Genomic DNA, 12,119 nt, shown 5'->3' with positions numbered 1-12,119 from the left:
ATAAGACAGACAACAGCATCAAGAAAAAAACATTAGGTGTTGAAGGTAGAAAAATAAATAGCTTGTAAAAGGAAGCTATAACAATAGCATTGTGCAGACCTTCATTGAAGGGATAGAATGCTTTAGTTTCAAATATGCACCATTTCAAAACTTGCATACTTTTGACTCAGATGGAATGCAAATCTTTTCTCTCATATTTGAAATTTTTACAGGTTTTGTTCAGTTACATTAAAGGCCTAGAAAATTAGCAAGTATCCAATTAAATGTAATTTTAGCATATGTGAAATGGCTCTGGCAACAAAAATCAGTGATCGTACGGCTAAAGGGAAAATTTCAGAACAATAAGCCTATAGTTGTCCTATTACATAAAATAATATTCATTAACGACATTTAGGTTTGTTTTTCTCTTCTTTCTTATAATGTGTGTGGGTGATAGATTTTTAAATGCATTTATACAGTGTCAACTAAAGCTTGGAAGACTAAGGAAAAAATTAACAGAATATAGATTGCAAAGATGCATGCAATCTCAATGTGTCTTTCACAGGAAATGTATTTTCTCTTTTTGTGTCTTAGTAATCATTGCAATTATCTTGAGGGCACATGTGTGTCCAATAATATACAGTAATTATCCACTTCTAAATGAACATTTAACAATAAATTACTTTCTCCTGTAAACTCACATATGCCAGTATCCGTTATTTTAAATGATCCCTTTTAAGTAATGTGCACCAGTGGATGCCAATAGAGAAATTAATTAATTAAAGGCACACTTTGTAGTCTTTACACGGTTGCTCTTAAACGGGGATAGCTTGTTGCCTCAAGGCTTTATATATGTACAGAAAAACCAACAGTGTGTGAGAGAAGGCAATTCCACTTTGATTCTACATTACAAACTAAAATCATTCATCCAAATCAACAGTCATAACCAGGCAACATTTTAAAGGTAAAATTAGCATATCTGTATCTATTCAGCTTTTATCGGTGTATGTTATGTACATACAGCTATTGTGAGACCAGTAAAGGACTGTACTTCCAAATACTGTTTCCTCCAGTGTTGCAATATGAAAAATCTGAAAGCCTTTGAGGGTGATACCAGTATTAAAAGGAGTAAATATTTATAAGAAACAGACTAAATGCTACAAAACATAAGCTGGCAATTAAAATAAATGTGTGAAATCAATTAGTCTAGCATGTATAAAGATACTAAAATGCAGTCCGTTGTGGACAGTTCTAAAAAGATGGATGATCTGACTTGAATCATTAATGTGACCACCTTTAGGTACCTTAATTTGGACTCATTTCAGCAGGTTTGTGCAAATGGTTTCCAACGGACTCCTCTCTAAACTGTGAACATTATGAAGCTTGTATTGACTGAGGTAGATCTCCGTGGGAGGTTACCTTTGTGGTTAAAAGACAGAATTAGATTAAACCATGGTATAGATAATAACTCATATCAAATGTCCTGGTTATGCTTGACAAGCAATCTCCAATCTAATGCTCTATACCCAAGAGCTTCTTAGTTTGTTTCTGAAGCTTTTTCTCAGTCACTATGGATCCCACCACCTCCTCATTCTCTACTACTGCACATAATGTCAGATTTAGCAGTCCTGATAAAAACATTCTGCTATAGCTACCTCTGGCCTTTTGTCTGGGTTGCACTTTTCATGCTCTAGAACCTTGCCCGTGTAGTCCATGCAGACTACAGTGCGGTGCCGCTGTCCGACTCCGCAAGTCCGTGAACAGGCTGACCATGGCCCCATTTGCCACATGGGACAGGGCAGATCCCCACAGGGCCGGATGTCTGCCGGTCTCAGGTCGGCATCGCAGAGGTGAGACAAGGATCCATCCCCATCTCTACACTCCACGCTTCTCCTGGACCATCCAGCACCACAGCTCTTGGAACACTCAGACCACTCACCCAGGACCCAGTCAGCTCCCCCAAAGGGCAAGATGACATGTGGCGAAATCCTGCTCTCTGTGTCAGGCTTGCTAAAAGGCACATCCCTCGGCAAAAAGAAAGTATACTTGATTCTAGGGGGTGAGTTGTCCCCAGCGGTGGACAGCAGCTGGATTGTGATGGGCTCCCGAAGACTGTAAAAGCTGAGGAGGCGCTCCAAGGTGGTGGAAGAGCCGCTGTATCGAAGCATGGCGCCAGGCACTGGGATGTCCTGCTCTGCCATAGACACTGAGAAATTCCCATTCAGGATGTAGGTTCCGTGTTCCATCTTTACCGCCAGGTAGTTACCATCGTGTGCGATGCCTCGATGGCTGCGCTGTTTTATGTCAATATTAGTTGCCCCAGCAGGGATGGTAACAATATCAGTGTAGCCAATACTGTGGAGATAGGCATAAACAGTGTATCATATGAATAGCGGTACAATATTGGTCATCATTTGACAATACACACTTTAAATTAACAGATTCTTTTTTAGCATCTCTGGTTACATGAAATATCTTTAACATCCATGGAGTCTTTCCATTGCAGAATTTTCCATGGTTCTTTACTCTGAAGGTGTGGTCCACCTTCTAATAGAATAGGTTACTATTCCAATAATATTCTGTTCTATCAGAAGTTTTTATGTGAGGGTGAAAAACTTCCCCTTGCAGGGTTTACTCATTTTCAAGTTGGTCACATGAATTTGCTGCTTCGACCAATAAAAACTTGCTTATTTTGAAAGTGACTTGTGTGTGAAAGGTGCTTCATACATGTCTGTGTTTCTGACAATAGAGGGTATGCATTGATGTCACTTTCATGACCTTATATGACCACTCAACCAGACTGAGTGGCAAAACGCCTTGTAACTTGGTTGGCACTAGTAAAACTGTGAAAACGGGAGTAAAACTTAATTACTGATTAAATTAAAGGCAGTTGGACTCAGAGAACTAGTGGTCCATGTACAGTACATAGCATACTTGATCTGCTAGACAACACTATAAATGCAATATAGTTAGATCCAAAAATTGATGATCATTGTTATGTACTGTCATATCACCCAGCACCAGGCAAAAATTACATTATGTCAAAAGTGATGAGAACCCCAATGGATATTTTGGTTGTTTCAATATATAACCCTCTATAGACAATGGACTTTTTTGTTTGCAAAATTTCATTGCAATTTTACTACTGTGACCACACCTTAAGACAAAAACCGTTCTTTTAAGAACTGTTCACAGAACAATGGTTCCTCTATGGTATCGTTGTGAAAAGAGCTTCTAGAGCTCTGAATTTTTACATTTATAGATATTATATTAGATACTTCATTTGTACATTATCATTTACCCTTTTTTACATTTAGACTACCTTAGCTGTCTTTTAAAGCTCACTTAAAGACAATTCATGAAAAGAGAATAATTTAATGATGGTTCCATTGGTAATCTCCCTCGAATATCCATTTTTCATACTGTAGATTATAATATCGTTATGTATAGATTCAGTTATATCAGTAGCTCACACCTTTCCCAGTGTGTTCCATCATTTTAAATGGTATTAATAATGCTTACAATCTATACTTACGTAGCTTTGTTTAATGAGCCGCTTATTTTCCTACAGTTTGTACCGTCACCTCCGCAGATACCGCACTTATCCAGCTTTTCATTGGAGCCTATCACCTGGTCACAACCAGCTTTGATGCACTGGCCCTGAACACAGATAGATGGGGTGTCTGGCCCACAGGTGGTGCCATCCACTACCTGCACAGCACATATGAAACATCAGCATTAGAATAGACAGAGAACCATAAACAAAACACTTTCATTGCAGTGGCAGCCTAAGTGCTCCAGTGTATTCTGTTCTAACATAATGGCTATTCCACATAAAGCGGAATAGCACAAACTCTGTGCGGATGACGCAAAACCAAGTACATTTCAGCTGTATCTGAAATATCAGTTACAGAGGTGCACTCAAGAGCTTAAGCAAGCAGCTGGACTGTGGGGTTAGGGTGCTCAGGTTTCACATTTTACAACAGGGAAAATATTTCATGCATGAGAGTTTAGTGGGAGTGTAAAGATATCAATGGGGCTGTGGCAAGAGGGAAGTCTAAGAAAGAGATCATCTGACATCTTAGTAAAGCTTTAGAGCAGGCAGATACACAGAAGAGACTAAAATTTCTTATTTATTATGTTATTATTGCTGATCAGATTAGAAAACATTTTCAACGGATGTGCACCTTAGCTTCAAAAACTTTGAATTCATTGCTCCCTTTGGCTCGGCAGATGAGTTTGCAGCGGTCTCGTGGAGAGACACTGGAATATTTAGGGATCCACTGCTTAATGTTTCCTTGAATGTCCAAGTAACGTTCAGTGTTATACTTCTCACACTGCTCCTCTCTGAAGCTTTTTCCTGTGGATTATAAAAATGGTCACTGGTGCACCACTTAGAATACTGTAATTGTAACAAATGCATAGTCCTTCAAGCTCTTGACCCCATTCACTCCCCTCACTCATTCTCTAGGCCTCAATAATGTGACCTATGCCACCAAGTGTGTGTATGGAGGTTTATTTATAAAATGTTACCATGGTCCTCTGGGCATGTCTGAGTATTGCAGGACTGGTATTTGACCCTCTGTCCCACACAGTATGAGCCCCCATTCTGTGGCACTGGAGCAGTGCACTCACGGCGAGAAAATTCCACACCCCCACCACATGTACGTGAACACGGCCCCCAAGGGCCCCACTCTCCCCAGCCACCATTGACTGGCACCTAGAACACAAATAGAGGCAGTTAGATATACATTTCCTGGTAATGTACAGCACCTTGTATAAACAATACAGTAAAAATACAATAAAATTACTAAATATTATTACAATTTAGTAATTTAGTATCGTTCAATACACTTGAAAATTTATTTTATTCCTGTGATGGTAAAGCAGAATTTATTAGCAGTGTGAAATGATCTTCAGAAATCATTCCAGTATGCTGATTTGCCAATCAAGAATCATTTCTTATTATTATCATTGTTGAAAACAAGCTAATATTTTTGTGGAAACTGTGTGGAAAGTTTTAAAAGAATAGCATTAATTTGAAAAAGAAACCTTTTGTAACATTATAAATGTCTTTACTGTCACTTTTGCCTTGCAAAGCGCTCCTAAACATCACTTCCAGTAAGCGTAGTGCTGACGGAATGTGAGCATACCACACTGCATTTCTGTCAGGGTTTTTTATGAGTTGGCTGAGGGATGCTTTCTAACAGCCAGGCCGTCTGGGATCACAAGCTTGTTTTTTTTTAACACACTGCACCAAATATAATCACACTTTTTAAGAGGCTTTGCTGAATACATTGCAAATGCATCTTTAATGGAAGGCTCAAAAATAATTGAGGTTCCCGCTATATAAACTCTCTCTCTTTTCCTCTCACTCTCTCTGGCATTTAGAAGCTGAATTTAAAGTAGACTGATTATTTTAAGCTGCTCAGCTGGTTGGGATCCAAGAGGACGAACAAGTTTTTTCTGAAGGTAAAAAAAAAAGAACTGTCTGGCTCTAAGCCCTCTAAGACTTCTTCAAACATGTAAACACTATGGTGAAAAGTATGTGTCATCTTTAAAGTCAAAGGAATGGAAATACGTAAAAGTTGTGAATAATCTGAGAGAGACAGAAGAGATCACTGAGACAGTATGCACAACTGTTTACAATTTTTAAAAGGAAGAGGAGGGCGACGCACAAAGAGGCCATGTGCAAGGCGTCGCCTGCTGTGTTAGATATTTGTTAAAAGTGGTGCCTGTTAATCTGTACATGGGTGTTTTAGATGCATACGTGCTGACAGGTAAACCGGATGACTCACATACACACATCCTCCTGGGCATGCATACCTTCTCTTCTCCCGCCTCCTCCAGTGCACTCGACACACATGAACCCTCACGACATCTCCTGTCCTCCCCGCATGGAGTACCCTCAGCCCAGGGAAGGCTTCCATTCCTGGTCGTGCACTGGATCTTGCCTTCCTCACGACACCACAGCTGTGCACATGCCTGATCTTCAGGAGCATTGGGACAGTGGGTATATTCATCCCCGAAAGCTTGCTGGCACTGGCGGTCCAGACCAAACATACGGCCGGGGAGCTCGGTAGGTAAAGGGATGCTCTTCACAGGTGGATCCAGCAAACAGTCACCTGAGGAATGCACATGCAGGGTTTTATTTAGCTTATTTGCTTCCAATTCAACTTGAAGATGGTCTTCCTGTAGCTTAAACAGTTCCAAGTTCAAGGGTTCGATTACCAGAGAAAGCATTTACTGATAAAATATGTTACTTTTAATACAAGATAAGTTGCTTTGGATAAAAGCTTCTCCCAAATACATGTATATAAACTTAAATTATATTATGCTTTTAAGGTGGTTTGGAGTGTTTTCCTTAAGCCTGTTGCTATTGACCAAGTGTTTACTTCAGCTAAAACAATCTCTTACATACAGCAAGTCTAAAACAGGTGTGCACATTAGCTTGAGGGGACTATTTTCATTGCTGAGAGATCTCACTGTACCTCTTCTCATCCCAAATGTGCGTAAGACTTAATAAGTCTCCCATCTGGAGATATCCATTATGTAACCTATTATCGTGCAGCCTCATACTCAGCTATAAAAAAATAGTTTTTATCTGTAACAAAAGAAAGTATAATTTAAATGTAAGAAATGTTCTTCCTAAACATAGTTTTATCCACATGGATAAAGATATGGAGACAGTATAATGCCTTGAAACACTTATGCAGACTTATTGACTCCCTTTGTGTTTTTCTGAGATTGACCACATCTCATTAGGCTTAAAGTATTGAGGATACCTTAACATCTTAAGTATTAAGAATTTGGAAAGGTTCCAATACAGCTTTACAGACCTAAATGAATGTTATGAATGCTTAGTAATGGAAGGCATTTGGTGAAACGGATACAGGTATGACAACAATGGAAAATAACAGCCTTGAAGCCATATCAGTTCATAGTCTACAGTACCTGTAGGTAAAGACAGCATGTGCTTGGCTACACGTACTGTACTGTCTCTGTGAGGGAATAGTTGTTAAACCTAGAATGTTTGAGTCATTGAAGATGAGTCAGTGGAAGAGCGGGAACGAAAGTGTGTAGACTGAGATATCGACGGAAATAAATCAACTGGAGAAAATATGTCTACCATATTTCCGGAGTTGTCACTTTTTCTTATCTGAGTTCATCTTTATTGTGAATTGTCCTGTTGTATTTGAATCATAGTTAATATTAGGTATATCTAATGGACAGTCTTGATGGAAAGATTTATATTAAAAATAAATGCTGTTCTTTTTGACTTTCCATTCAATCCAGAAAAATTGATCTGAAAGACTGTCATGGTGAAGACTATAGTAACGCTTGCTGAAAATACAGACCAGACAAGAATAAATGACATTTTTATATGAATTGAAATGGAAAAGTTATTTTAAACTGTAATAATATTTCACAGTGTTACTGTTTTGACTCATTTTGATGTAATAAATGCAGCCTTGGTGAGCACAGGGGACATCAGAAATGAGGGATCTTACTGATCCCAAACTTCTGAACCGTAGTGTATACTGTATATTCGTACCATACATCAGTAGATGGAGTGAGAGTGAGCTTACTCTGCAAAGACTGTTAGTTTTGACACTCTCAGCAAAATAACAGAGTGTGGTCCCACCAGCCCATTATTAGTGGTCAGGGAGTAAGTTAAGACAGAAGTGGCATTTAAACAAGAAACGTGCAAGACACTGAAAGAAAGTAAATTCATAAAAGACAGGCATCTACATTATAGAGATTTTTCGCCGCACATTAAGATGAAAATTATACTGTAGACTCTCTGTGCCATGTTTCCATTAACTTTTGAATGACAGATATACAATTGTAGCAAAATATCTCAAAACTCTCAGAGTCTCTAGGAAATATGCACCATTATGCTCTAAGGCCAAAACCAAACAAAAACTGAAAACCTAATGTTAACCGAGAGAAAACCAGCTGTTAATAAAAAATACACTCAGAAAGACAGGAGCAAATCAAATGCTACTGCATTTCAGGGAGTTCTTTTTCACTCACATATACTGTAACTTTAAAAAAAATAATAAATTATTAAAACAGCATCCTGACAGGCAGAGAAGGATCATACCGTGGCCATTGTCAAAGAACTCGGTGATGTAGAATGCACTACATGGGGACCAGGGAAGAGTTTTGTTGAGGTGAACGAAGAAAGGAGCCATCATATGATGCCCGTTGAGATGCCCAAACAACTTCTCACAGATTTTGGAATCATCATGTGGCATGCTGAGTACATGGCCTGAAAAAAAGAGGAAAATATAAAGATGCACTTCACCTGTAGAGTGTAATAATTTTTCCACATATGACTATCTTTCATTGATCACTGTTGCTTATTGTGCTTTTTGCCTTTCCAGAGGGTGTCATTACTACTGCTGCTACTGCAACTTGGTGCTTAGTCAATGGAGAAGAACTGTACCTCAGACAGTCAACGTAAGTCTATTTGATTATTTAATGGTCCTTTTCTCATCAAATATTGACATGTGATTCATCATTTTGCAATTAAATATTGATATGAAATTAATTGTGATTCATTTGAATTTAGTCTTCAGATCATGTGATGAATTCGATTCAAAATTGTGATCGATCGACAGGAGTAATGGTAACACAAAGTTCTCCGAATATTTTAGCTGCTGAAAACAGCTGGCTTACATTAATTAATGACTCAGTCTGGAACACATGCTCTTGTCCAGACAGTCGGTAAGGCTGAGATCTCTTACTACAGACATGGAGTCTGGTCATGTGTGTGAACATACCGACTTCGTGGGACACGGTGAAAGCTGCCTGAAGGCCGTTGTCCTCTATGACTGAGCAGCTTCTTTTGGGGTCACACATAGTGCCAATGTCAGCTACACCCAGAGTGTCACAATCCTTATATCCGCAAATATCCTGAGGTCAAAAAAAGAGAGAGACAAGTGGGCAAATGAGCCAGAGAGATGTGAGAGTAGAGGAGAGGGGGACACATCTGAGACACTGATATCCAGACATCGCTCCATTAGTTCCAGACAGCCCTTTTTTCCCCAAGCAGGCTCTTGCCAGCAAAACATATTTGTCAGTGTTTCCATCGTAAAATGAAGCAAATACATGGCAGACTGCATACTAGAAAAAAGCCAGAGGGGGAAAATTAACTATGAGATAGCTGGACCACACAGCACTGTGTAGACCAAAGGGCCTGCCCAGCACTTCCCTGTCCAGACAGGGATAACCTTGACTGGGGAAGACGTCTCAGTGGAAGCCATGTGAGACGACCAGAGACACCCAGACCTCCTCCGCTAAATAAAAACCACCTGTTTCTCCATCTAGCCTCAGCAGGACTGAGATCTCTCTTCGTTCTGTTGTGTTGCTCTCAGCTGGATGTCCAGCTACATTTTTGTTTCTCCTACAACTATTTTATCCAGTGCTAACCCTCTGGTTTTTGGCAGAGCTACAAGCTCTTGCTTGTTGTCTCCAAGATTGGACAGGGGTTCCCTGCTGAGCATTGTGATCATGACCCTGTCACTGACTCAATGAAATTATGTCTTGTTTTGGAAAAGTGGTAGCCAAGTGAGTTAATCAAAAGCTGAAGGTAATTACATCTGTAAAATGTGTGTGGACTGGAAATGTTGGGGAGAAAAAGTCGCCATCTTTCCTGATGGAAAAATTAATTAAATGACCTACATATTTCTAGTATTAAAAGTAAATCTATAAAAAAAAGTCCAGTTGTGCCATAATTTTAAACCCAAAACACATTTGATACATGGGTCACTCACATGAATTTCACTTAAATTTGATTCCTTTGTTCTAAAAAGTCTCTCACCTCTCTAGTAAACAGGATGGCAGTGTCATAGTGTTCAGGATGCCTCTGACTGCCAGGGTTGAAAAGTTGTTGCCACCTGCAGAAGTTGCGCAGGGCAACACCACCGTTGCTTGAAAGCTCAGGTCCCACCTCCTCATCCTCTACAACCACCATCTTCACTACCACCAGACTAACAGCATTTTTCAGGCTAGGATGAACATAGATCTGTGCTGCCATGGACATCACGGTCAGGAGGTAATGCTGTAGAAAGAAAAAATAGAGAACAGAAATGTTGTAATCAAACAAAAATGGTCTGCAGATACACTGCGTAAACAAATATCAAACCCTGGATATACAGTTCCAAAAACATGATGTATTTTTGGCATTAAAACTAGATGATTGTCTGACTGAACCAATATTTTATGTTTCACGTTCAACATATTTATTAAAATAATGCAGCTGTCACAAATATCATAGTAGGACCAGCAAAGACAGCTCCTGCGTGAGTATTTTCTTCATTAAACTTGCATTTTGGGGGGAGAGAATAAAGTGGTGGCCCAAATCTGAAGGCTTATGGGACCAAGACATTTAAACATTTGTTCTTCATTCTATCAATAAAAAGGGTCGCAAACAACTCCTGGATGTCATTTTCGCCCTCCTCTGTATTTTATTTTCTCTCATACTGATTCACAGACAAGTTTCATATTTTGTTACACTCTGTATAACCAACCCCACGGTCGCCCTCAAACCACAAGCTTTTAGTGGTTTCCCTGATTTATGTTACTTTTCATGTCTAAATCATAGACTGATCATTAAGGGCTAATTCGTTTTAGCCTTTATTAAAAACTTGATACATTAACTTCGACTTGTGAATACAGCTGCAGTTTTACATGGAAATAAAAACGCCTAGAATGGAAATTTGTCCCTGAATGACAGTTTTGTCCTGAAATCCTTGATAATTTGAAACAGCCCATATGACAGCTGTTTTGAATAGTCATATAGCTAGCAACACATCAGTTAAAGGGATAAACACATATTCCCAACTTTTAATGTTTAATTCTGTACAGATCTTAAAGGGTAGAAGTGATTTTTTTTTTCATTCACATAATTCAATAAGTAATTCATATCCAGAAAGATTGATTTTTGTTAGCATATTTCTATTTACGTAAAGCTTCGCATAGTTTTAAAACCGGACTATATAATGTAGGTGGAAAGGACTGACAGATTTCGTTCAAAGCGTTTTGTAACTCCATCCAGCTCCAACCTGATCTTTCTATCTCCATGAGAGAAACCCCGCTGCAAGCAACCGCGGGAAGAAAGAAATCACCGACGCTTTGACTTTCCAAAACAAAGTCCTGCGTGCCGTTTTCGATATAAGATCCTTGCTCCCTACAACACCTCAGTATATTGACCTAAAATGCCCTCCTTGGTAAAATCAATTTTACGTGTTTACGCACACTTTCCTTGCGTGCTCAGAGATGGTATATTGAATGTTACCTGGAAAACTTATTGAAAAGACTTGATAGGTCTTTGTGAGACGAATTATTATCTATTTAGGTACCTCACCTAACGTTTTATACAAATATTCCATGTACATATTGCAGTCAGTTGTTCGTATAAGGACACAATCTGGGTATGACTGCGAAATATAAGCTTGTAAAATAAATACAATTAAATATGAAAATTAAATTCAGTTAATACTGTTAAGTTGTTTCACCAGGTGGTCAGTCGAAGCCCCTCGGATGAGTGGTGAAAAGTCTTCAGTAAATGAATAAAGGTCGGTCAGTAGCTCAGTTGTACATAGGCTACACGTTTCAGTATCAGTTAGATAACAAAAAAGTAGGTGCACCTAAAGGAGCAAATGTAGTATTAACAATTGCGCATGCATTTCAAAATAAACCTCGGAAATTTGCGACTTCTCTAAAGGCGCGCTTGGCTCACCTTTATCTCGTCTCCATAGAAACGTGTCATAGAAGCGTCAGCGACTATCAGGGTCTCGATGTATCTCGCAGATGAGACGAATCTTTTCGCGCGTCGCACTTTGCCGTCTTCACTAGAGTTCAGGTTGCTCGTTTTCACAAAGCTGTCAACTTTCTCTTGATCAAAGACCATATTTGACGCTCTGTGACTGCTGCTGGAAAACGCTCGCCTTTTAACGACGTGCACCTGCGGGAAAGGTTTGCCGGTGGTCTTGGCACTTGCTTTAGGCTGAATGAAGTACTCGTCCCCTTGCGTTATGAAAGTACCCTGGATGCCGTGACATAAACTGACAGCAACTACCGAGTCCTCGTCGGAGTTGACCGTTCCTTTGTAGAAACAGTCTCTGAGGTCC

The 12,119-nt window shown here is 39.4% G+C and overlaps 1 protein-coding gene across 1 annotated transcript in view; it reads right to left on the bottom strand.

Annotated features, from left to right (window-relative positions):
• Positions 1 to 805: 805 nt before the first annotated feature.
• Positions 806 to 12,119, bottom strand: part of LOC128031585 (A disintegrin and metalloproteinase with thrombospondin motifs 8-like) — a 12,679-nt gene continuing 1,365 nt past the window's right edge. The window contains exons 2-10 of the mRNA XM_052619910.1: positions 11,729 to 12,118; positions 9,809 to 10,048; positions 8,769 to 8,901; positions 8,087 to 8,254; positions 5,806 to 6,104; positions 4,513 to 4,699; positions 4,167 to 4,339; positions 3,515 to 3,690; positions 806 to 2,334 (exon numbers count right to left, since the gene is read on the bottom strand). Coding sequence (XP_052475870.1) covers positions 1,599 to 2,334; positions 3,515 to 3,690; positions 4,167 to 4,339; positions 4,513 to 4,699; positions 5,806 to 6,104; positions 8,087 to 8,254; positions 8,769 to 8,901; positions 9,809 to 10,048; positions 11,729 to 12,118 — 2,502 coding nt within the window. The 3' untranslated portion in view covers positions 806 to 1,598. The remainder of the gene's footprint in view (positions 2,335 to 3,514; positions 3,691 to 4,166; positions 4,340 to 4,512; positions 4,700 to 5,805; positions 6,105 to 8,086; positions 8,255 to 8,768; positions 8,902 to 9,808; positions 10,049 to 11,728; position 12,119) is intronic.

This window comes from Carassius gibelio, chromosome A17, assembly GCF_023724105.1.
Source record: "Carassius gibelio isolate Cgi1373 ecotype wild population from Czech Republic chromosome A17, carGib1.2-hapl.c, whole genome shotgun sequence".
Taxonomy (NCBI): domain Eukaryota; kingdom Metazoa; phylum Chordata; class Actinopteri; order Cypriniformes; family Cyprinidae; genus Carassius; species Carassius gibelio.
This window is presented reverse-complemented; position numbering and strand designations above follow the sequence as displayed.